Source organism: Callithrix jacchus, chromosome 3, assembly GCF_049354715.1.
Source record: "Callithrix jacchus isolate 240 chromosome 3, calJac240_pri, whole genome shotgun sequence".
In the NCBI taxonomy this organism is placed as follows: Eukaryota; Metazoa; Chordata; class Mammalia; order Primates; family Cebidae; genus Callithrix; species Callithrix jacchus.
In genome coordinates, this window is record NC_133504.1 from 17,880,252 (window position 1) to 17,905,524 (window position 25,273).

The window sequence follows — 25,273 nt, forward strand, 5'->3', positions numbered from 1 at the left end:
AATATCTACTCCATAGCAATGAAATGTTTTGGAGTGCCTGTTTCTTCATCTCAGCAACATAATAATTCTCACACTTCTTAGTCTTTGTTATTCTGATACATATATAAAATGTTTTCTATTACGAGTTTTTTTTAATGTTTTTTATTTTTTATTTTGAGACTGAATTTCGCTCTTGTTGCCCAGGCTGGAGTGCGATGGTGCAATTTTGGCTCACCACAACCTCTGCCTCCCGGGTTCAAGCGATTCTCCTGCCTCAGCCTCCTGGAGTAGTTGGGATTACAGGCACTCACCACCACACCAGGCTTATTTTGCATTTTCAGTAGAGACAGTTTCTCCATGTTGGTCAGGCTGGTCTTAAACTCCTGATCTCAGGTGATCCACCCATTAAAGTGCTAGGATTACAGGTATAAGCCACCACACTCCCACCACCCTTGTTTTTTAATATTTAAGAGCCATTTATGGGGCTCTGTAATCCCAGCACTTTGGGAGGCCAAGGTGGGCAGATCATTTGAGGTCAGTAGTTCAAAACCAGCTTGAGCAACATGGTGAAACCCCGTCGCTACTAAAAATACTGAAAAATTAGCCAGGTGTGGTAGCAGGTACCTGTAATCTCATCTACTTGGGAGGCTGAGGCAGGAGAATTGCTTGAACCTGCGAGGTGGAGGTTGCAGTGAGCTGAGGTTGCACCATTGCACTCCAGCCTGGGTGACTAGAGCAAGAGTCCATCTCAAAGAAAAAAGCCATTTGTATTTCCTATGTTCTTTTCTCATTGGTCTTTTTGTTAATAGTTTTTGGGAATACTATATATTAAGGAAAATGACCCTTTTTACTATGATGCTTTTTTCATGCACAGAGTTCTTTATACAGGCAAATTTAGCAATTCTTTCACGGATGATAACTTTTCTAGTGAGGCCCTTCCCACCCAAAGATCATAAAACTCCAAGATTGTAAGAACAATTATCCTTTGTTTTCTTTTTAAAATGTTTTGATTAAATCTTTGATCCTTCTGGAATTAATTTTAGTGCAAGGTCTCTGAGGCTCAAATTTCCTTCCCCAATGTCAGCAACTGCTTTTGGTCTTTTAATCTATAAAAGCAGGACACTGGGTTAGAATTTGCTAAATTATCATACATCAAACAAAGCACTTGCTGCAAACCTGATCAACAGAGGAAAGTATCTTTTTTTTTTTTGCATTTTATCTTTTACCAGTTTCACTTCCTGTAAATCATAGGGTTGTCTTATAATAGTACAAATATAGCATCTTAAATCTGACTTTTTATTACTAAATATATCACTAAAAATCCTTTACAAAGCAGTAATCTATTTCTTTGGGAATACAATCAAGAAGGCTAAAGGAGCTGCTATGCCACTGTGTAAGATCTAGTCCTTTAAAAATGAAATTTCATACCTCTCTAGAAATAAGCCATATTTAGATTAGTTCTTCACGAGATTCCTACTGGAGACTGACAGTTTTAGAGAAAGGTGGAGTATTTATTGACATTAGGAAATGCCAAGACCTATAGGGACGAGTCAGGGAAAAAGACGATGTGGTCAAGTGAAGAGAAATTTTTCCTTTTTGTGCTGCTTTGTCCCTAATACCAGAAACTGTTCTATGCATGTCTGTAAACATACAAATGCCCCTGTTAAAGGGGTCAGCCACTGTTTAGCTCAGTCCAGTAGCTGGATGGAAATGTGGATACAGGATTCCCAGATTTCCCAAATTTCCAAGTGAAACTAGAACTCTTGTGAATTCTGAATTTTAAATACAGTATTGGCAATGAATTCCAATTCTGGGGTCAAAACATGTCTATAGGTAAGATTCTGCCCAAAGGTCACTGGTTTGCTACTTCTATAAATTAAATAGTATAGGTAAATACAAGTTTAATAATTTTTACTTGAGTCAGGTCCAAGGTTAATAAAAGTTTCTATATGCCTTACAGCTAACCATTGGTTTTATAGTTCAGAAACCCTTCTTGCCCTGATGAGAAGCTCAACTTATCTTGCAGTAAAGGTAAATGAAAATGTTTCTCAATGGAACTTCATTGTGCTCCTGGGCCTTTATTCTTCAGAGTTAACAGTGCTAACTTCTAGTGATCCTCATCCTAGGTGTTACCACATCTATAGAATAGTTGTGACTCAGGAGTGCAATAGACTGTCACATTAAAAGGAAAGAAAAGCCGAGTGCGGTGACTCATGCCTGTAATTCCAGCACTTTGGGAGGCCAAGGCAGGTGGATTATGAGATCAAGAGATGAAGACCATTCTGGCCAACATGGTGAAACCCCATCTCTACTAAAAAATACAAAAATCAACCAGGCCTGTTGGCATGCATCTGTAGTCCCAGCTACTCTGGAGGCTGAGGCAGAAGAATCACTTGATCGCTTGAACCTGCGAGCCAGAGGTTGCAGTAAGCCAACATTGCACCACTGCACTCCAGCCTGGCAACAGGGCAAGACTCCTCCAAAAAAAAAAAAAAAAAAAAGGGAAGAAAAATAACTTCAGCATTAGGTAGCACTACATTTTGGAACTGGAAATGGCCTTTATATCTAGTCCAGACATTTTTCTTTGGAAAGGCTGAACAGTCAACTTGGACATTGACCTTGGGCAGGTAAGAGTAAATATCATAATCTAGTCACATTTATGTAAGTCTTTGATTCTCCACATTTTTAGCAAAGAAAGATTAATGGCATATACAATGAAAAAATATACAAAGAGAAAAAAGGTTATGAAAGAAATTAAAAGCCAGGTAGTGAATCACAAGTTTGAATAGGGCTGTTTTTCTTACTGGTTTTGTGACAGGAAACTCAGGTAACTTCTTGGTTTCCTCATCTGTAAAATTTGAATGTTTTGAGGATTAAATGAGGTAATAAGACACCTATTCTAGTGGCAAAAAATAGTAAGTACTCAATAAATATGAGCTCAAAGTATATGTGCCAATATACATGGGTTAATATAGACACTATGTTGGAGTATTAGATTCAGTTCTAGCTCACTGCAGCCTCCACCTCCCGGGCTCAAGTGATACTTCTGCCTCAGCCTCTCAAGCAGCTGGGGCCACAGATGTGTGCCACCATATCTCGCTATGTTGCCCAGGTTGGTCTTGAACTCCTGGGCTCAAGCAATCCTCTCCCCTTGGCCTCCCAAAATGCTGCAGTTACAGGTGTGAGCCACTGTTCCCAGCCCTGAAGTTCTTGAGAGTCTAGGTAGAGAGGAAAATTAAAGAAGATATGTGGAAAATGCATGTTCTTTAGGAGAGTTTTTCCTGGCACCAAATAGAAATTCATCCCACCGGATTACAGGGATACTGAGTGCTGGAGTTGATTATGTCCTTGACCCCAGTACTAAAATTGTGAACTTGGGCAAGTTGTTTAACCTATCATGTATAAATGTATAACATACTGTATGTTTAATTTTAGTCACTTTTGATATTTATAAAAAATACTGAATAAAGTTTTTGGCATTTGCCTTTTTCAACCTGTACACCTAAAACTTGTTTATAACAACTAGTTCATTCATATTCATCTCTGTAATATTCCATTGTGTGATTATATCACAATTCATCCTTTTTCCTGTTGATAGGCATTTAGGTTGTTTCCAGGGTTTTTGCTATTGCAAATGGCAGTGCTATAAAAATTCCTGTATAGATCTCCTGACACTCAAGCGTACTTCCCCTCTAGTAAACTGGATTGCAGATTCTAGCTGTTTCAGCAGCCACGAGCCTCCACTCTGCCTCCTCAGTTGAATAGTATCACCATTGTGAGCTGTATTCCTTGCACCATGGTTGGGAATGTCCTCCCAAGGAGACAGACATGGTGAACCTGGGGTTTGCCTTGTGTGTTTCCTCTTTTAGATATCAGTCTGCTTTGACTGGTATTGATTCCTGAAAACAGTTGCCTCATATATTTTGTACAGTATTAACAGTTTGGGGTAGCAACATAAGTCCAATTCCAATTACTACGTTATAGCCAGAAGTGGAAGTCTATTCAGCTCTATTTTCTACTCAACGTTTTAGTTTTGTTTTGGGTAGTTAATTGTTAATACAGCTGCTGTTTATTTCCTCATAGCAAAAGCCCAAGATAAATTTCATTTAAAGGTAATTTAAAGGTTGCAATATTTTAGGTATTCTTCCAGATGCACTTAGTTCTATCCAAGGATTGAATTAGATCACTAAAAACTGCATTCGCATGCTAGGTGAATGGCATGAGGTAGAGTTCATTTTTTCCCTTACGGTAACTATTTTGTCTCCAGTTTTTTTATTTTTATTGCATTTTAGGTTTTGGGGTACATGTGAAGAACATGCAAGATAGTTGCATAGGTACACACGTGGCAATGTGATTTGCTGCCTTCCTCTCCATCACCTATATCTGGCATTTCTCCCCATGCTATCTCTCCCCAACTCCCCACCCCCCGCTGTTCCTCCCCTATTTCCCCCCAATAGACCCGAGTGTATAGTACTCCCCTCCCTGTGTCCATGTGTTCTCATTGTTCAACACCCACCTATGAGTGAGAACATGCGATATTTCATTTTCTGTTCTTGTGTCAGTTTGCTGAGAATGATGGTCGCCAGGTTCAGACACGAACTCATCATTTTTGATGGCTGCATAATATTCCATGGTGTATATGTGCCACATTTTCCCTGTCCAGTCTATCATCAATAGGCGTTTGGGTTGGTTCCAGGTCTTTGCTATTGTAAACAGTGCTGCAATGAACATTCATGTGCATGTGTCCTTATAGTAGAATGATTTATAATCCTTTGGATATATACCCAGTAATGGGATTACTGGGTCAAATGGAATTTCTATTTCTGGGTCCTTGAGGAATCGCCACACTGTCTTCCACAGTGGTTGAACTAATTAATTTACACTCCCACCAACAGTGTCAAAGTGTTCCTATTTCTTCACATCCTCTCCAGCATCTGTTGTCTCCAGATTTTTTAATGATCGCCATTCTAACTGGCGTGAGATGGTATCTCAATGTGGTTTCGATTTGCATTTCTCTAATGACCAGTGATGATGAGCATTTTTTCATGTTTGTTGGCCTCATGTATGTCTTCTTTTGTAAAGTGTCTGTTCATATCCTTCACCCACTTTTGAATGGGCTTGTTTTTTCTTGTAAATCTGTTTTAGTTCTTCGTAAATTCTGGATATCAACCCTTTGTCAGATGGGTAAACTGCAAAAATTTGTTCCCATTCACTTGGTTGCTGATTCACTCTAATGACTGTTTCTTTTGCTGTGCAGAAGCTGTGGAGTTTGATTAGGTCCCATTTGTCTATTTTGGCTTTTATTGCCAATGCTTTTGGTGTTTTGTTCATGAAGTCCTTGCCTACTCCTATGTCCTGAATGGTTTTGCCTAGATTTTCTTCTAGGGTTTGTATGGTGCCAGGTCTTATGTTACGTCTTTAATCCATCTGGAGTTAATTTTAGTGTAAGGTGTCAGGAAGGGGTCCAGTTTCTGCTTTCTGCACATGGCTAGCCAGTTTTCCCAACACCATTTATTAAACAGGGAATCCTTTCCCCATTGCTTGTTTTTGCCAGGTTTGTCAAAGATCGGATGGTTGTAGAGACGCTGTGTTGCCTCCGAGGCCTCTGTTGTGTTCAATTGGTCTATATCTGTTTTGGTACCAGTACCATGCTGTTTTGATTACTGTAGACTTGTAGTACAGTTTGAAGTCCAGTAGTGTGATGCCTCCCGCTGTGTTCTTTTTGCTTAGAATTGACTTGGCTATGCAGGCTCTTTTTTGGATCCATATGAAGTTTAAGGTGGTTTTTTCCAGTTCTGTGAAGGAAGTCAATGGTAGCTTGATGGGGATAGCGTTGAATCTGTAAATTACTTTGGGCAGTATGGCCATTTTCACAATATTAATTCTTCCTAACCATGAACATGGAATGTTCCTCCATCTGTTTGTGTCCTCTCTTATTTCATTGAGCAGTGGTTTGTAGTTTTCCTTGAAGAGGTCCCTTACGTTCCTTGTTAGTTGTATTCCTAGGTATTTTATTCTCTTTGTAGCAATTGTGAATGGCAGTTCATTCTTGATTTGGCTCTCTAAGTCTGATATTGGTGTATAGGAATGCTTGTGATTTTTGCACATTGATTTTGTATCCTGTGTCTCCAGTTTAACTTCTGAGTCTCATTTTTTCACTTGTAAAGTGGGGGTAATGATATCTGACATGAAACACATGCATACATACACAAAACCTTTACAGAGGTCTGCAGCTTGGCTGTCTTATTCTAATTAAAGGAGGATTTTAAGACTTCCAAATCAGATAATTATAGTTAACATTTTTATTTCCTTAACTATGTGCTAGTAACTGTTCTGAGCACTTTATGTATGCTAACATAGTTAATCCTTATAACAACCCTATAAAATAGGCACTATTACCTTCCCCACCTTTTTTTTTTTTTTTTTTGAGATGCAGTCTCCTGTCTGCCAGGCTGGAGTGCAGTGGCGTAGTCTCAGCTCACGGTAACCTCCACTTCTGGGTTCAAGCGATTCTCCTGCCTCAGCCTTCCAAGTAGCTAGGACTACAGGTGCATGCCACCACTCCCGGCTAATTTTCTTTTTTTGTATTTTCAGTAGAGACAGGGTTTCACTGTGTTAGCCAGGATGGTCTTGATTTCCTGACCTCGGGATCCACCCATGTCAGCCTCCCAAAGTACTGAGATTACAGGCATGAGCCACCGTGCCTGGCCACTTTCCTCAGTTTATAGATGAGAAAATGGAGGTATAAAGGTAAAAACTCATCAAAGGTCATATGGGTAAATTGTAGTAGTACATGGATTTGAATACAGACAGACTTCAGACTTTACTATACATTCAGATGAACACATTGTAACATCCTCCTACTATGAAAATGAAGAAGCCCTCCATCTCGACTGCTCAGGTGTAGGGCCTCAGCACAATTCACTTAAAAAGTTGAAATCCACCAACCTCAATATGTACATTTCAAAATGTTAAAAATCAGAATTGTAAAGCAATTACTGAATCTAATTTAGAGACAATTCTCCCTTTAGTCTCTAATTCCAAGGATAGTAGTCCCTCAAAACCTCAGATTTTTGTCTATTTCCTTGCAACAGATTGCTGCCAGTAAAAAGTTTCCTAATGCTCAACCCTTTTTAAAAGTGCTCTCACGTGGAATAATTTTCACATGGTATCTGTCTCTCTGGTGAGGTACTTGTCACGTTTTCCATTCATTTATATATGAATTTTTTCCCCCAGTTACTTTATGTCCAGAAATGAAATATATTCTAAGATCCCTATGAGAGACTTAAGAAATAAGGAACTCTCATTTACTCCACTCTGGTGCTATGTCACTTTTTCTTTTTCTTTCTTTTTTTTTTTTTTTTTTTTTTTTTTTTTTTTGAGACAGTTTCGTTCTTGTTACCTGGGCTGGAGTGCAATGGCGTGATCTCGGCTCACCGCAACCTCCGCCTCCTGGGTTCAGGCAATTCTCCTGCCTTAGCCTCCTGAGTGGCTGGGATTACAGGCACGTGCCACCGTGCCCAGCTAATTTTGTGCATTTTTAGTAGAGACGGGGTTTCACCATGTTGATCAGGATGGTCTCGATCTTTTGGCCTCGTGATCCACCCGCCTCGGCCTCCCAAAGTGCTGGGATTACAGGCTTGAGCCACCGTGCCCGGCTGCTATGTCACTTTTTCAAATTTCTTAGCCCACCTCTACAGCAGCTAAGAATTGGGAGATATGACAATAGACAGGTCAGTTGAGAGTTTCCCCAAACAACACAGCCACTTACTTGAATGTGTTAGCAGCCATAGCTTCTCTTGAGATGTATTTTGTACCACAAGGTCCTATGGATTATTTCTAATTTCATTGTGGTAGGCTTCCCTTTACTTTTTCTCTACTTACTTGACCTGTTTGTAAAAAAAATTTGATTTAAAGACATGTTTGCTTCTAATAGGCAATTCTATAGTAGCATTATACTGCCAAGAAAGATATATGTTTCTGGGGTTATTTTTTATAATTAAAAAGTGTAAACTTAAAAAATTGGTATACATAGGCACATAGGTAAAAATAAACCTTTGTTTCCTTCCATCAGAGACGTAAGCACTGAGGTTTCTAAGCACGTATAACAGAATGCTAAGCAACACTCAAGCGGATACTCAACGAATAACTGTGGTCTATAATATTTTAGCTATTAAGTGTGTCTTGCAAATAGTAAAATCAAGGAATTCTTTCAAATGTGCAGTGTTTAGATTTGTAATGATTACAAGTACCAAAAAAAACCCATGAATTAAAATACAATATTTTATTTTTTCTCACCTAAAAAACAAGCAACCCAGAATTAAGATATACATAAGTTTCTCAAATTTACCCTAATAAAAGTTTGAATATTTATACAATTTCTACAGAAACATACAGTGTATCAAAATCTGCATAAATCAAATTTATAAAATGTGTAGAAATGCATAGTGATATTATCAACTTACAAAGCAAGGATATGGGAATTATTTCCAAAGCAGCCTACAGTAGAAAATAGTCATTATGGCAGCAGCTTCTGATGTTTTTGTTTGGTAAGGTTTCTGATTTCAATATATAGAATCATATTCATAAGAGTATTTTCTTTTAATGAATTGCACAAAATACCCATTTAAAATTTACATGCACAGTTCATTGCCACCTTTCTTAGGCCTATGCATAGTTAATAAGGTTATAATCTACTCAACATGGAAAATGGAGCCTATTTGCAAACACGCAAGTAATTAAAGTACCAATTCTCTCTTAGTTCCTTTTTTTAGAGTTGATTTATTTTGCAATTATAAATGTTAAACATCCCTAGAGATGAAAGTTAAAATGGTTGATCACAGATCAGTAGCAAAATACAAATTGACAATTCAAAATTTTAAATAAAACTCTGTTGAGGATGTTTAACTTTGACTCTCCAAATTTAAGAGCTAAGCTTGGAACAAACAAATTCATAGGTTATATTTTCCTCTTAAATTAAAAAAGAAACTTCTGGCAGTAGTTTGTGAATTCCTTTCATTGTAATGATTTCACGATTATAGGATCAAAAATGCTTAACTTGCCATTCAGCTCACCTCATCATAGTTTTTTTTAGCACTCAATGTAGGCAATTTTAATCTTTTGAGCAGTAACAGTATCTTTTGAGAAATTAAAATTGAATTGACCATTTGGAATATTTGGTTTTCCTAATAGGTACTGTCTTAGTAAATGTTTAAATCCAAACAAATCTTCTGTTTACTGGAAAAATACTAAAAAAAATACACTTCCTAAAAAGAAATTAAGAAACACTAGGGAAAATCCAATCTAACAGAAAGTAGTTCACATTTGTTAATGAACTGTTTTTAAATACTCCTTTGTTTTTCAAATTTAAAAAACATGCAGATAATGTCATTTGGATGAAAATATCAATGAAACGTCAATTCACTCTTGGCTTCACAGGTTGCACAACTTAGGTTACGATGCACACAAGCTTTATAAGGCCTAATCCAACAAGGGCTTGGAAGGTCTTACCTCAGTCAAAAAGAACCTTTGACATGTTTATGGTGGTGTTTTGTTGATTTTGTTACCCTCTCTTTCGGGGGGTAACAATAAAACTGATAATAGTTTTCTATAGTGACAGGTATTAGAGAAGATAAATCCCAAATGTTGGTGGACAATTTTTCTCTAGTTGGAAGACTCCTTTGCAATCCTAGAAGTAGGTATGGACAGAGGGCACTGGGAATGCCAGTATGTAAGGAAGCAAATTCCACACAACTTCCAACCCTATGGGAAAGCCTTGGGATGTTCCATATTGTCATTTCTTTTTCAAGCCATACAACATCTAACCTTATGGCAAATGGCAGCACATAAATTCATTTCTGAGTAGTAAAAATATTCCCCATACAGGTGACAAGTCTATCATTACCATCCTATAAATTGCATCACAAGCTCTTGAAATATATACTGAGAAATGAAAGAGGCACTAAATGTGTTGAAATTCACCTTTCAAAAAAGCAGCATGACTGTGAAGGAAGGCCACCTTGGCTAATAACCTGTGGCAGTGCTTGAAAAGGATGTAAAATTAAATAAAGACACAACAGGTTGATAATCACCAAGTTATATATGAAAGTCCGGCTACTCCAACCTTTTTCAAGTGTGTGAAAAATAAAAATCAAACTGCCTTTCAGACCCCTGAGTGTAATCCCAAAGAAGACAATGTGCTTTAACTCTAGTAAAACGGAGCTAAAGGCACAAATTACCAACATCATCTTAAAACAAAACAAAAAGATGTAAACATCTACAAAGTTTAAGGTAAAAGCAGTCTTGTAAACAGTAACTGCAGATGATAATGTTATTGTAAAATCACAGTTTATCAATGTCCTTGAAACTGATCAGGAGGTTTCAGGTTTGGAGCTGTACAGAGTTAATAACATAGTTGCAGCAGGTTTCAGGCGGTTTTCAGTCCTGTTTAAATTTACTTGTCAGTAGGTAGGTTATTGGTTTCTTTTATTCTCTCTAAACACTATGGATGTTGTTCATTTCCCATTTTTGAGTCATTTTACTGGAGTCACAATTGGAGATGAATACTTGATGCAGGACCTCTGAGCGATCTAAGCACTTTCCTGAAGGAATATGAGTAAATCTGTGCAGGTTCTGGAAAACACAGTAAGAAAAGTTTCAGATTTGGACTCTTGATATCACTGACATCAGAAGATAGTGTAAGCAAATGGATAAGCTTATCAACCACACCTCAGACTTTGGATTTCTCCTGATTGTCAGTTTTCTAAGTCCTAAGATCTTTCATTGTTAAGTCACAATATACTGCTGGTATCTGACATTCAGTGTATACAAACCTAAATTCATTATCTGCTCCCCATATCTATGTCTACTGCTTCTATCCTGGGTAATGACAATACCAGCTTTCAGGTCATTAGGAAATACTGCACTTTCCCTCTTTCATTCACATTACACCAGACACTAAGGATGGGTATGCAATGTCTCTGGTTTATATTCCTTCCCATCGCCACTGCAGATGCCCTGGTTTGGCCCTCACCATATGTTCAGACTGTCCAGGATTGGGTCTGTAAGGCCAAAACTATTTTCATAATAATACAAAGGCTCTACTATCTTCACTTTATCGACATTTATGCTGATGGTGCAAAAGTGATGGTGAGTAAAACTGATGGTGCCTTAGCATGAATCAAACTATGCTACTACCTGTAGTCATATTCACTGCCACACACTCAGTAAAAAGTAAATGCCAGTTTCACTTAAAGATGTCACTGATGAAGCAGTAAAACTTTAATTTTTATTCATTCTTGACCCGAGTATACTTAAAATTTATGAGATGCAGTGGGAAGTACGTATCAAGTACTTCCGCATAGTGAGGTGCAATGCTCAAGGATGCCAGTCTACAATGCAAGTAACTTTTAAGAAACCACCACTTATTAAGCTGTGGTGCCACAATTATCTGAAAGGCTATTCAATTACTTCCTCTCTTTTCCAACTCTATGCTTGTGTGAGTCTAGGTTTTTGTCATATACTTGAACTAAAACAATGTATCAGATCAGACCAAATGAAGCGGAGTATAAGAATCGAGCTGTCTTCTTCTATTAAATCAGATATTAAAGGGATTTGCAAAAATACAGAATTCCATTCTTCTCATTATTTTTTGTGGGTAAACATAGTTATTTTTCATTAAAAATGTCATCTATATTAATGTTTAATGGGGATATTGTTACTTTTAGATGAATTAATTATAAAAACTTTACAAATTTTTCAGACAATTTCCAGTTCTGGAAATATTGCTAAGGATAACCTACATAAACAAAAGCAATTTGGGGGTGGGGGTTTCCATAACTTTTAAGAGTGTAAAGGGGATCCAGAGGCCAGAAAGTTTGAGAACAGTACATACCTCACGTTTCCAGAAATATTTTCCTAAAAGTAGCTATAGTTTCCCATCACTACCTTCTTCAAATAAGGTCAATCCCTCTACGAAACTTAAAAAATGAAGTCGGTGCTCTATCCTCTGAGAGCCTTTTTTACACTCAGGACTTGTACAATGAGACTTCCTCTATGAAACATGAATCACTCTTTTCTATCCTATGGCATTTTGCTTATCTCTATTTTTGCATTTCTTTCTTCTCTACCGTTATATGATAGTGTACTTCGGCTATAGTTTTGAATTCCCCTTCAGTCTAACACATCATTGGTTCCCAAGTGACTAGTAATATCTAATACACAAATGTATATTCAGTGCTATGTCCTTTAAAATACCTAAAACGTGTGCCATTTTTTGGTCAATTACTTCTTGATATAGTTGCTGGTCTGTTAGCCTCCTTTTACTATTTTGCTAATATTGTTCTCACTGACCCCTACCATTTATTGCTATTATATTTCATTTTTCTTTGTGAAAATAAATGCTCCACTCTTTAAGGTTTATGCCACTCTTTTCCTTCCTAACTTGCTATAAGAAAAAAAATCATCAATTGATACATGCTTATCGCTTCATGGAAATTATCCATAATGACAATAATAGGGAAGGTTAAGGTAGATCAGATTCTTATTACAGAGATAACAAGTGCTTGCTTGCATGACAGATGGGATGTGATAACACATACTGAGTGAATAAATAAAATGCAGGGTGGTTGACAGATTCTTTAGTATGAGGCAGCTTTTCCTTTTTGTTTCATATTAAATTGATTTATGTTAGCTAAATCTAGACTTTGAAAACTATACATAAATCTATTAAAATGTTGTAATCCTCAACTTGCCACAGAGCTTTAAATACTCACAGCTGAAACACAAAACTGCCCCAGCAGTGTCATGTGACTAACTAAATTTGACCATTAAAGCAAGCAACTTGCTACATTTATCCCTCTGTATCTAGCACACAACAATGATAAAGATGTTATGAAAGCCTAGGTTTCAAGTTTTATTTGTTTATCTCTATCTCCACCTGCTGGACAATATGAAATATTAGCCAAATTTTTAATAGTATAAATATATTTTACTTTAATGAATGATTCCTTTAGATTTCAAAAATCAGATTCTGGTGAGAGCAGTGATGATGACTGCCTCGCAGAACACTGACTTCCTGTATTACTAAAATTAGCAGTGCTCTTCATAGACATCACCGTGGCCTCATTCCGTGACAATATTGTATGAAAGAACAAAAGTGATGCCTCATTATAGAACAATGAGTCATCCAGTGCTCAGGAAAACCTATACAAGTGACTAAATGAGAGGAAAATGCTAGCAAATTTGAATGTAGGCTTGAAGATTTATTCATCTAAATTCCACATGCTAGATGTTATTGAAAATGAAATAGCATATAACATTATTTCAGAAGTTAAAATGCAGAATACCTTGAAGTACTGCCATTCCTTAAATTCATTTAGATTACAGTGTGTAATCATAATTTTTGATCCATCAGCCCCCTTTGTCAAACACTGGTCATACTGCATGAGTTGATTTGCTTCATTGATTCTGAAAAGCTGTAAAAGAAAAAGAGAGAAATAAGTAACAGAGGCACCTTCCCTGCTGATGTATATTTGAAAAGAATGAAACTTAACTCATAATTAAATTGAACGGCTAACTTATTTTTCCATAATTTTTCTGTGTTTAGAACTGTAAGTCCACAAATTATATTTATTTTGATGTTAGTGAAGATCCTTATTAACACTGAAATCATTAAGTTCTTTAGTCTATAAGATACCAAATGGGTCACTAACACATATTTGTCAATTACTAACAATGTGAGAAAATGAAAAAAACATATACCCACATAAGAAAATATATTAGTGAATATATATTACTGGCAATAACACTCTATTGGCAAAAAGATGAGGATTAGTGAATAATACTTGCAAAAAAATCGTTAGGGAGCTAGGCTTACATAGTTATGTTAGTGACAAATATATACTCTCACAGGAATATATTTTAATCTGTTACATTAGACATTAATTCTAGATTCTAACCGCTTATGCAAAAACCATAATGTTATTATAATGCTATTGATCACTCTGTGGTCAATAAACCTGATACCCCCTCAATGCAGAATAATTTAAACACAAAAGGAAGGTGATTTACCTGATTCCCTCCCATTCTGTGGCAGGGTCCTAGCTCAACAAAGCCTCCGTTTGTTTTTCCCATGCTATCAATGCAGTAAGCAGTTTCAAAGCCTCTGATCTGAAAAAAATGAACAAAGAAACAAAAAGCAGGCAACAGTTTACTGTTTGATAAACTCTGGCATCAGAACTTAGTATTTCATATTAAATATTACAGTGGAAAATCTGGGTATGTGTAGTGACAGGGAATTACTGTATTATTGGTCTTTACATAGTTTGGAAATCATTTATGGTCTTGAAGTCAACATTGGAATGGATTCTTTCTCTTAAGAGCAAGCATATGACTATAGATTTCCCTAAAATACCACAGAGGAAAAAAAAATTACCATTAAATACAATTTCAGAATCATAGTAATTCATGTGAATGAGAAGCAAATAGAGAAAAGCTACCTAACCACAGTGGTAATAGACACTGGCCCTAGATATCTAGAACAGACTGGATTTGTAAGGGACCTCTCCCAAATGACTGTGCAGCACTTCTGGTAGCTGCCTCCAAGGGCCTAGGGTGCAAAGGTCACGCATGACACATGGCCAGGCAGTGTGGCTGTTCTTTATAGACAATGTAGATGAAAAGTAAACACAGGTTTCCATTGTTGGAATGTACAATTTCTATGAAAATAACTTTTTGGAAATACCGTATATTTTTCTGAATTATAAATCACTTTAGTATTTAAATAAAATGTTTTATTCTTGCATTCAGCCAACAAATACTGACTGTGCACCTCTGATGATAAGAGCTTTTGAGGATACGAAGAGGAGCAAGTCATGGTCCTCACCGCCTGTGGAGAGACGGAGGGGTGGCGGCCAGTCAGGATGGAGGTTATGAATTTGCAGAGGAAGAGCTGCTACCCTGCATGGAGGAGCGCCGAAGACTGCCCCAAGAGACACCTTTACAAGAGTTAGGGGTTTACCTTGGAATGTTAAGGAAATGCCGAGAAAAGAAGTATAAAGTGCACCTGTCAGAATGGAGAGAGGTTAAACTGAAGATATGTTTGGGAGTGAGATAGTAAAAGGAGGACAGAAAATTCTATACATTCATTCATGCATTTATTCAATCATCAAATACTGAGTATCTGATGTGTGCCAGGCATGCTGTAGGATCTGAAACACCAGTGAACAAAGAGCACTGCCCCAGAAATGGGCATGCCGCAGTGTATGTGGGCCCCTGCCTACATTCACTCTGGGAACGTAAGGAAAAAAAGACAGAATGTAAGTTAAAAAACATAGTAGACAATTTTTCTGCTATAGCAAAAGATGACAAGTGTGGTGAAAACAAGAAAGAAGAGGAAGTTAGAGTGGGAGCTAGAGTGTTGGGAAGTAACGAGGTGGACATCACTGAGAAGTGGCAGGTCAGCAGACTTGAACGAGGTGTGGGAGCTGGCCACGCACTCGGCTGTCTGCTGGGAAGCATTCTGGGCAGAGGACAGAGCACAGGCAGGCGCATGCCTGGAGGGAGTCCAAGGACCAGTAAGGATATGGGGCTGGAGCGGAGTGGGGAGAGCAGTGGCAGGTGAGGCCAGAGAGGAACAGGAACAGATGTTGTGGATCTTGGAGACCACCAGAATGGACTCTGTCATCACTCTGAGGTGAGGGTGCATGTTTTCTTGCGGAGCGACATGACTTGTCTTCATTTTAAAACAATCACTCCAACTGCTGTATTTGAAATAGGCTGTAGGAGAGCCAACAAGTTAGTCTCAGTGACAGATGATGGTGGCTTAGACCAGGCAAGAAGGAATCAGATTCTGGAACTAGATATGAAGCGTGAGACAAAGACAGGATTCGTGGAAGACTCCAAAGTGTTTGGTCTGAGAAATCGGTAGAGATGGGCAGGGGGAGGAGACAGGAAGTTCAATTATGGCTGGTTGAAGTGCCTGTTGGACACTCAAGTGCCGACGTCAAGCAGGCAGTTGGATGCACTCGTCTGGGCCCTCAGAGAGAGATCTGTGTGTTGAAGGGTTTATGGTCTAGTTGGGAGTCAAACATAATTTGCCGTAATAGCACAGGTAAATTAAGAGTATAGGGAAAAAAAGGTATTAAAGCAGTAAGAATAGAGAGAGCAGCATGAGTGTCCTCTGTTGGTTTCTCCTTCTATTCCTGAACTCTATCTAAGTGCAGGCACTTCTCAGGGTTGGGTCTTCTCTCCTCTTCTCTATCTGTATTTTCTCTCTTGGTGACCTCATTCAGTCCCATGAAACAACCTACCTGCTGATGGACCCAAATGTGCAACTACAGAGCGGCCTCTCTTCTGGATTGTGGCATCATACAACCTACGATCTATTATCAGTAGGACTTAACAGCTCTACCTGAATATCTGGCAGGTACTCTGCAAGTCCAGAACACCAACAGAAGCCTTGCCCCCTCCATTCCCTCCCCTACTATCTTCCCAGTCTCAGCAGCCCAAATGAAAAAAATTATCAGCTACTCAAATAAAAAAAAACAACCTCAGTGTCATCCTGGCCCTTATCCTTCACACACCAACCCATCAGGGATCTGCCTCCAGAAGAACTGTTTATGCAATTGGTCTGCTTCCCTTCATCTCCACTCTCTGGCTCTCTGATTGGCTGACTCTTTACAATTCAGATCTGAGGGCAAATGTCGCCTCCTCAAAGATGCTTTCTTTACCCTGTCCTTAAGTTCTCTTGATAGTATTAGGTGTCACTGTCATTTATCACCATCTGTCATTATCATTTTTGCTTTCTCTTTTTCAGTCTCTATCCCCAGGTAGCATGCTAGTTCCCTGAGAAAAAGGACTCTGCTTGTCTTATTTTCTGTCTAGAAGAGTGACTGGCACATAGTAGGCCCTCATTTGCTGAACATAATTAAGCAGAGGGATGTAGACTTGAATGTTCATGGCAGGTTTAGTGTGCCTGTGGGGCAGCAGCATAAGGCATACAGCAGAGCTGAGGGGTGCAATCAGAAATGAGTCTGAAGACAAGTTTGAATAAACAAAGAAATGACAATGTCTGATTTTCCAAATGCTTCTGCTTGATTTTAATTATTTTTAATTCATTTAAAAGCACTGTTGGAGTGCCTGTTGTATGTGGGTCCCTGCATCAGTCCACCTGGACACAATGGTGATCAAGGCCCTGAAGCACTCGCACTGGCTGGAGATGGGCGAATCCGGGTGTTGTGAGAACCCCTGGAAAGAGCATAGATGTACATCTTTTTGATGAAGTGGGGAAGAATAAGGAGGGCTTTTCAGTATTGGTGATCTCTAAGCTGAGAGCAGTAGGATAAACTGAGTTAGTTAAGGAAGGGAGTTGGAGTAAGGGGCATGGAGGTGCCAGGAGCTGGAGCAAAAGGCTGGCAGGAGACAGCATGGTGGCAAGCTGGTCTGGCAAACTGTAGCTGTAGAGTGGATAGGTGGAAGATGCTATCAGACAGTTTTTACCTAGACTTTCCCCCAAGAATACTTTTCTCTTACTCACATAGTTCCACCTGTCTCTGCCTTCTCCCAAACTTAGTCTACAAATGCACACACTTTGAGATGTGACTATTGGTGGGTACTCACTTCTCCCCAGTCAACATTTTTGGGTGGCAAAGGGTAGTGTGAGGTGATATCATAAGCTATTTCTTCCATGAACCACTTAAAACTTTTGCAGTTGTGATCTTCTCGAAATTTTTTCAGCTCCGATATATCCCCATATGGTAATGCCTGTGATTCAGGACGACTAGCATAGAAGTAGTCTTTATATTCATCCCACCAAACCTCCACAACTCTAACATAATTCTGTAAAAAAAAAAAAAGAAATATTTTAAAAAGACAAGGGTCATATAATAAACAGCCTATATTAGACACATGAAATATGGCTTACACATAACAAATTCATTTCAATAGGACCTGACATTTAATCAAACAACAAATGCAAGTAAGTTAATGACTCTATGTCATCTGCCTAGGATTAAAATGTCATGTATATTTAAGCAAAAAGTGTTATACACAACCTGATATCCTTGAGCTGAAAGGTCATATAAGCTAAGATAATGTATTATATTCTGCTAACAGAAGAAATTGAATCACAGAGAGAGTTTATGAGAGCCCGGCTGGACACTGGTATTTTTACTCCTAGAATAACTTCTTTTCTTTCTTTCCTTTTTTTTTTTTTTTTTTTTTTTGAGATGGGTCTTGTTCTGTCATTCAGACTAGGGTGCAGTGGTGCAATCTTGGCTCACTGTAAGCCTCAACTTCCTGGGTTCAAGTGATCCTCCCACCTCAGCTTCCCGAGTAGCTAGGATTACAGGTACATTTACCATACCTGGCTAATGTTGTTTTTTTTTTTTTTGTAGAGACAAAGTCTCATTTTGTTACCCAGGCTGGTCTCAAGCTCCTGGCCTCAAGAGATCCTCCCACCTCAGCCTCCCAAAGTGTTGGAATTACAAGAGTGAGTCACTGTGCCTGACCTATAATCTGTTTTTAATAGAACCATTCTACTGGTAAGCATAGGGGCAAAAAAATCTCATTTCAAAAACCATCATGAAAAACAAAAGCTCTGTTCAATAAAACACATTTTGCAGGTGATTTTATTGATCCTGTTATCATTATAATAGAACAATTTTACTATAACTTCAAATAAACTGGGTATTTTCCCCAGTTGGCTCACCATTTTTTTTTTTTTTTGAGACGGAGTTTCACTCTTGTTACCCAGGCTGGAGTGCAATGGCACGATCTCAGCTCACTGCAGCCTCCGCCTCCTGGGTTCCGGCAATTCTCCTGCCTCAGCCTCCTGAGTAGCTGGGATTACAGGCACGCGCCACCACGCCCAGCTAATTTTTTGTACTTTTAGTAGAGACAAGGTTTCACCATGTTGACCAGGATGGTCTCGATCTCTTGACCTCGTGATCCACCCGCCTTGGCCTCCCAAAGTGCTGGGATTACAGGCGTGAGCCACTGTGCCTGGCCCCACTTTTTTTTAATTTAAAAAAATTTTTTTTTTTTTTTTGAGATGGAGTCTCAGTCTGTCACCCAGCTAATTTCTGTATTTTTAGTAGGGATGGAGTTTCACCATGTTGGCCAGGCTGGTCTTGAACTCTTGACCTCAGGCAATCCCCCTGCCTCAGCCTCCCAAAGTGCTGATATCACAGGCATGAGCCATTGCACCCGACCCTAGCTGGTTCACTTTAAGGAAAAGCAGCTACAGAGCAATAAAACACGTTGACACTGTGATAACTGACAAATATTTAACTTTTAAGGTTTTAATCGAATGAATGCTTGCATAAATATATGTGACCAAATTGGTATACACTTGCTGTGATGTGCATGTGGCTTGTCTGCCAAAACTCATGTTAAAATTTGATGCCCAATGTGGCAGTGCTGGGAGGCAGGGCCTACTGGGTGGGTTAATACATTAAAGGCTTCCTGTGGAGGTGAGGGGGTGAGTTCTTGCTCTCCCAGGAATGGATTCATTCCCACAAAAGTAGTCTGTTAAAGAGTCTGGCTTCCTTGGTCTCTCTCTTGCTTCCTTTCTTGCCATGTGATCTTGTAGTACATGTGCATCCCCTTCTGTTTCCCATCATGTGTTGAAGCAGCATAAGGCTCTCAACAGATGTAGCTGCCCAAGCTTGAATTTTCCAACCCCTAAAATCTTGAACCAAATAAACCTCTTTTCTTGATAAATTACCCAGCCTCAGATGTTCTGTTGTAGTAACACTAAATGAACTAAAACAATACCCAATCCCTCATCTTCTACATCATGCATCAGCAAATATTCTCTATAAAGGGCCAGACAGTAAGTAAGTATCTTGGGCTTTTTGGGCTATATAGTTTCCTGTGGCAACTATTTAACTCTGCTATTTTAGTGAGACAGTAATCACAGACAATACACAAATAAATGAGTGTGGCTATGCTCTAATACAACTTTACTAAAAAGGATTGGATTCAGCCTGTCAGCCATAGTTGCTGATGCATCCAGAGCAAAAATAGTAAATATTTCAGATCTAGCATTCAGATTAAATGTTTTCTAGGCAACAAGATAACTATCAAAGGGTAACATGCCCCTAAATGCATTGTTGTCACAAAAGCCCATGGGTTTAAAAAAGGTTGCTATAGGCTGGGCAGGGTGGCTCATGCCTGTATAATCCCAGCACTTCGGGAGGCCAAGGCAGGTGTATCATGAGTTCAGGAGATCAAGGCCATCCTTGCCAACATGCTGAAACCCCGTCTCTACTAAAAATACAAAAATATTAGCTGGGCATGGTGGCGCACACCTGTAGTCCCAGCTACTCGGGAGGCTGAGGCAGGAGAATCGCTTGAACCCAGGAGGTGGAAATTGCAGTGAGCCGACATCACACCACTGCACTACAAACTGAGTGACAGTGCTAGACTCCATCTCAAAAAAAAAAAAAAATATAATAAAGGCAGCTATAAGCAGTATATGATCAAAGAACATAAGGTATTACCACTTGTTATGGGTTAGATCTGTGTCCCTACCCAAAACTCATGACTAATTACAATCCCCAATGTTGGTGGCAGGGCTTGGTGTAAGCTGACTGGTTCATGTGGGTGGATCCTTCATGAATGATAGCACCATCCCACCCCTCACCCCCACGCCCAGACTGTCCTTGCGATTTTGAGTTCTCGTGACATCCGGTTGGTGAAAAGGGTGTAGCACCTTCCCGTTTCTCTCTCTTGCTCCTGCTCCCACCATGTGAGATGCTTCATTCCCCCTTTGCCTTCCACTATAATTGGAAGCTTCCTGAGGCCTCTCCAGAAACAGAAGCTGCTAAGCTTCCTATACAGCCTGAAGAACTGTCAGCCAATTAAACCTCTTTTCTTTATAAATTACCCAGTCTCAGTTATATCTTAATAGCAGCATGAGAACAGACTACTACATGACTCAACATTCTGAATCCTTGCAAATCCATACGAAATTAGATACAGCACACATACTCTAGACATGAACAAACCTCAAGAGTTATGTATACATGCATAAGATTAGAGCAATAAAAAGAAGGAGGAATTAGTTGTCTGGGATGGACAGGGCCAGAGTGGCACTGTGTTGCCCCATCTCGAAGGAGTGGTTAATTAGGTGGGAACGGTATTCAGGGCAAAGAGAAAAGCAAATGCAGTATGATAAATTTTAGGATATTGTAGTCTGGCAAATAGTTTACAAAAACTGGAATGCAGTATTTACTGAGAGAAAACTTGCTTACGTTTCTTCATTTTAAGATGAGGATATAGGCCAGGCATAGTGGCTCACACCTGTAATCCCACCACTTTGGGAGGCTGAGGCAGGCAGAATTTGAGACCAGCGTGACCAAAATGGTGAAACCCTGTCTCTACCAAAAATACAAAAATTAGCCGGATGTGGTGGTGCACACCTATAATCCCAGCTACTTGGGAAGCTGAGGCAGGAGAATTGCTTGAATCCTGGAGCAGAGGCTGCAGTGAGCTGAGAGTGCGTCATTGCACTCCAGCCTCGGTAACAGGCTCTGCCTCAAAAAAATACAAAAATTTTAGTGAAACTAATTTTGAGGCAGTGAAACTCTGCCTCAAAAAAAAAATTAGTTGAGGATATAGTCCTTACCTCATAGTATGTTGTGAAAATTAAAAAGTTTATCTATATAAAGCATTTACATTTATGCCTGGTACATTGTAAGCTCTTAATAAATGCTAGCTCTTATTAATATTGTTATTCTTTTTAAAAGAACTTTGAATTTTACCCTTGAGATGACACCTATGAAAAAGTTTTAAGCAGGTAAGTGACATCAAATTTAATTTTCAGGTGAATGGCACCGGTGGTGAGTGAAGGGTGGGCTGAAGTGGGTTGAACCTGATGGCAAAGAGCCAAGCGGAGGCTATTTAGTATTCATGGGAGAGATGTGAGGAACTGCACTGAGTATAGAAAGGCATGGAATGAAGAGCTATGTGTGAGGCAGAATCACCAGGGCTTGGTAAGGGGGAGGGGCAGGGAACAACCTTAACATGCTCCCTAAGTTTCATTCATGGGCAAATAGAGAACACAGTAGAAGGAATAACTTTTCAGGAAAAGTTAAAGGTCAATTTTGCCTCTGTTGAGTGAAAGATCTAAAGGACAACAGAGGATAATTCCAGAAGGTCTGAGGCTCAGAGGAGACAAATGAGGTGGAGAAACAGACCTGGCCACTGGCTGATGACTCAAAGAGATGCTGTCAAAACTGGAGAAAAGAAAGCACCTGGCACATGCCAGGCCTTCACTAAGTGTACGCTACATCCACACTTATTGGGTAGTTTGTATGGTAATACACGCTAATTTTTAGAGTAGATACATATCTATCTACCTCAGCTCTTTTCCTTTTTCTTTCAGAATAGACTTTTTTGAGTCAATTTGGCTTTTCATCAATTCTTCGTGATTGTGAGTCCGACTCCAAAGGGAGTTTCCTGCAATGTCAATCATGCCTGGTGTTGATTTGGTGCTAATTTTGTTTTATCATACACATTTAAATCTCATTCCCTGTTGTAGCTGGGGCTTCATTTAGCCAATAAGAAGGATGTTTTGGTTCTGAAAGCCTAGCTGGTCTGCTTATTACCCATTGCCCTGTTGTGAACTGTCTCAAGTTGTGTCTAAAGCCGACAATAAACCTGACTTGGTTAAGCATTGCAGAAAATGAGGAGCCTCAGAGTTGCATGCCTCTTAGAATTTATGAAAGCAGCCAAACCAAATAAACTTCAAAGTTGTTTTGCCAGGGATACAGGTCTTCATCCTCCAAGCAGTGGGACATCTGGATTTCTGTATGAAGCTTCTTTGGTTTGTTTCAGAAATAAATGCCAGCCTCGAGTGTCAGTAGTCTGTGATGAAATGGCAAAGAACTGAGAGACCCCAACACGGCTGGATAATCACCAGATCATCATTCACCACTACACTACTTCTAAATCTGTCCTCCCCCGCTAGAGGATTGTCTTGGAATATGGTGACTATGACGTATCTCATTTTAGGTACCTTACACTGCATGGAATGGTGAGAATCAATAGAAGGAACCAGAACTAGGATTCATTTTCTAATAAATGTGTGACTGGGAAAGAAGCCTGGAATGATGCTCATCCCACTAAAACAGTCCTATTCAATTTAAGTTCAATGCATTTTATTTATTTAAAACAAATTTTAAAAACATTTCTAAAATGTTTTAAAAACCAATGTTTTGTTTTTCTGCTGGTTCATGAGTTTTGGTAAAATATAGATATCAATCCTAGTTCTATATTTATGCAAAATGTTTATTACAGCAGAACAATTTGGATGTCACAATGAAAAGAATCAGCAGAATTTTATTCTATTTTATGTGAGTAAGATGGATAATCTGGAAGCAGAATATAAAAGGACAAAGGATATTCACCTTAACTTTTCAATCTTTGTGGGACAAGAGATATTAATCTTTTGTAAGCATTGTTCAAAAATTTGATTTTGCTTACTATGCAAACTCCTAACATGATTATCTAAATTTTTAAAAACCAAACCATATTTTACTCATGTGTGAATAACAGAAGCCAGTATTTTCCCTTCAACTATTTCCCTAAACAGTGTCAGACTTTTTTGAGTTTATTCAAAATGTATTCATGGAGAACATTTAATATAGGAATCTTAATCAGAACACGATATAATGGGAGGTGAGGTTATCAAGATGGCAATGTAGGAGACACCAGCCTTTATTCCCCCACAACTAAAAACCCAAATATAGACAGCTATTCACAAACCCAAATAGCCCAGAGAGAGCTCCAGGGTCCATTAAATAATCTGCAGCAACACAATGGATCAAGAGAAACGAAGAATATCTACACAGGACAGGATCACTGGTGAGGTGGTGCATACCTGAGGCACAAGGAGTAGCTAGGAAAAAAAGAAGGCAGATGCTATTGGTATCGGCCATGTGGCACAAACTACCATAGTCTCCAGAGGCCTGCTCTGTAGAGGACACTGGCATCACTTGCCACTGAGGTAAACAACAGCCCTTTTGCTGGGGAACCCCAGAGAGGGAGATGCATCTGCACACTCACCACCATCCAAGAAGCAGCTACTCTTGAATTACTTTGAGGAAAGCTCTGCCAATTCTCCCATGCTCCAGTGAGCCCTGATCCTGAAGCCACAGCTGCTCTGCTAGTGCCCACACTGCAGCCCCAGGCTCTGCGGCTGGACTGGGCCCACCTCTGACTCTGGTGGCAAATGACTCTAGTTCACCATTGCTATAGTGAGCTAGTTCGTGCTCCAGGTCTCAGAACCACACCTTTACTGTGCATGCCCCAGCTCCAGGCCCTGGATCAGCTGCAGTAGAGAGCTAGAACTCACCCCAACTCAGGAGCTGCTCTAACTCTATGCATGCTTCTTCTCCCTTTCTTGGCACTAAAAGCTACTTCACACGCATCTGGGCCTCACATACTGCTACCAACATTGTCAGCAGGGGTTCCCATGTCCCAAGCAACAGCCCAGCTACCATAGAGAGCTAAGCACTACTCTGTCCCCAAAGCTGCATTAACTCTGAGCACATCTGTGCTCCCATTCTTGGCTACCTCAAAGCATCTGGTACCTCACATTCTGTTATCAATACAGTAGTGAAATGTCTGTGCACTAGACCCTGGGGCTTTTAAACTGCCCCAAATCCCGCAGCCATAGTCTCTCCACTCATGCTCATGCTTCAGTCCTTCCATAGCCACTCTACAAGTGCCACTGCCACTGCAAGTGAGCCCATGAGTCAGAACCAGTGCCACGGGGCATTTAACATCTGTAATGAGAGAAAAATCAGGATGTCCTTGGCAGCCATACCCAAAAACCTCAACATGCCTCACTGCCACTGTAGATATCTACAGCATTAGCCACTGAGAGGCACTGAAATCTTTGCCAACACTGACCTTGGTGGGCAGATCTATACAGGGAATACATAGCTGGTATTCTCAGTAGTCCCAGAATTGCTATACCCCACCCAGCAAGTACCCTTGCACCCTCCTTCCCCAACAGAGCAAAGTCTTTCCATATTGAAACCAGCCTGTAAAGTCTGCAATTGGTGACTGATCCACAAAATGCACAGGCATCAATGTAAGGGAACAAGAAACATAAAAAATGGAGAGGACATAATACCACTAAAAGATGACAATAATCTCCCAGTAGCAGACCTGGACAAATAATTCAAAATAATTGTTTTACAGAATCTCAGTGAACTTCAACCAAACACAGAGAAATAATTCAGTAAAATCAGAAAACCAATAAAAAACCAGAATGAGAAAT

General features: G+C 39.4%; 1 protein-coding gene and 1 long non-coding RNA gene across 7 annotated transcripts in view; one reads left to right on the forward strand and one right to left on the reverse strand.

Moving 5' to 3' along the window:
• Positions 1 to 1,886: 1,886 nt before the first annotated feature.
• Positions 1,887 to 2,306, forward strand: LOC144581714 (uncharacterized). The gene is made up of 2 exons (XR_013532817.1): positions 1,887 to 2,010; positions 2,106 to 2,306. It is a non-coding gene; the product is annotated as an uncharacterized LOC144581714 (long non-coding RNA).
• A 5,938-nt stretch (positions 2,307 to 8,244) lies between these two features.
• The window catches only part of GALNT7 (polypeptide N-acetylgalactosaminyltransferase 7), a 157,515-nt gene continuing 140,486 nt past the window's right edge, over positions 8,245 to 25,273 (reverse strand). For 4 of the 6 annotated variants that reach the window (XM_002745216.6, XM_008992451.4, XM_078366254.1 and 1 more), the window contains 4 exons: positions 17,599 to 17,817; positions 14,050 to 14,148; positions 13,326 to 13,454; positions 8,245 to 10,611 (listed from right to left, as the gene is read on the reverse strand). In XM_002745216.6, the coding sequence (XP_002745262.1) occupies positions 10,474 to 10,611; positions 13,326 to 13,454; positions 14,050 to 14,148; positions 17,599 to 17,817 (585 nt within the window). In that variant the 3' untranslated portion in view covers positions 8,245 to 10,473. The remainder of the gene's footprint in view (positions 10,612 to 13,325; positions 13,455 to 14,049; positions 14,149 to 17,598; positions 17,818 to 25,273) is intronic. The other 2 variants (XM_035292624.3, XM_078366255.1) reach the window with 1 other exon arrangement.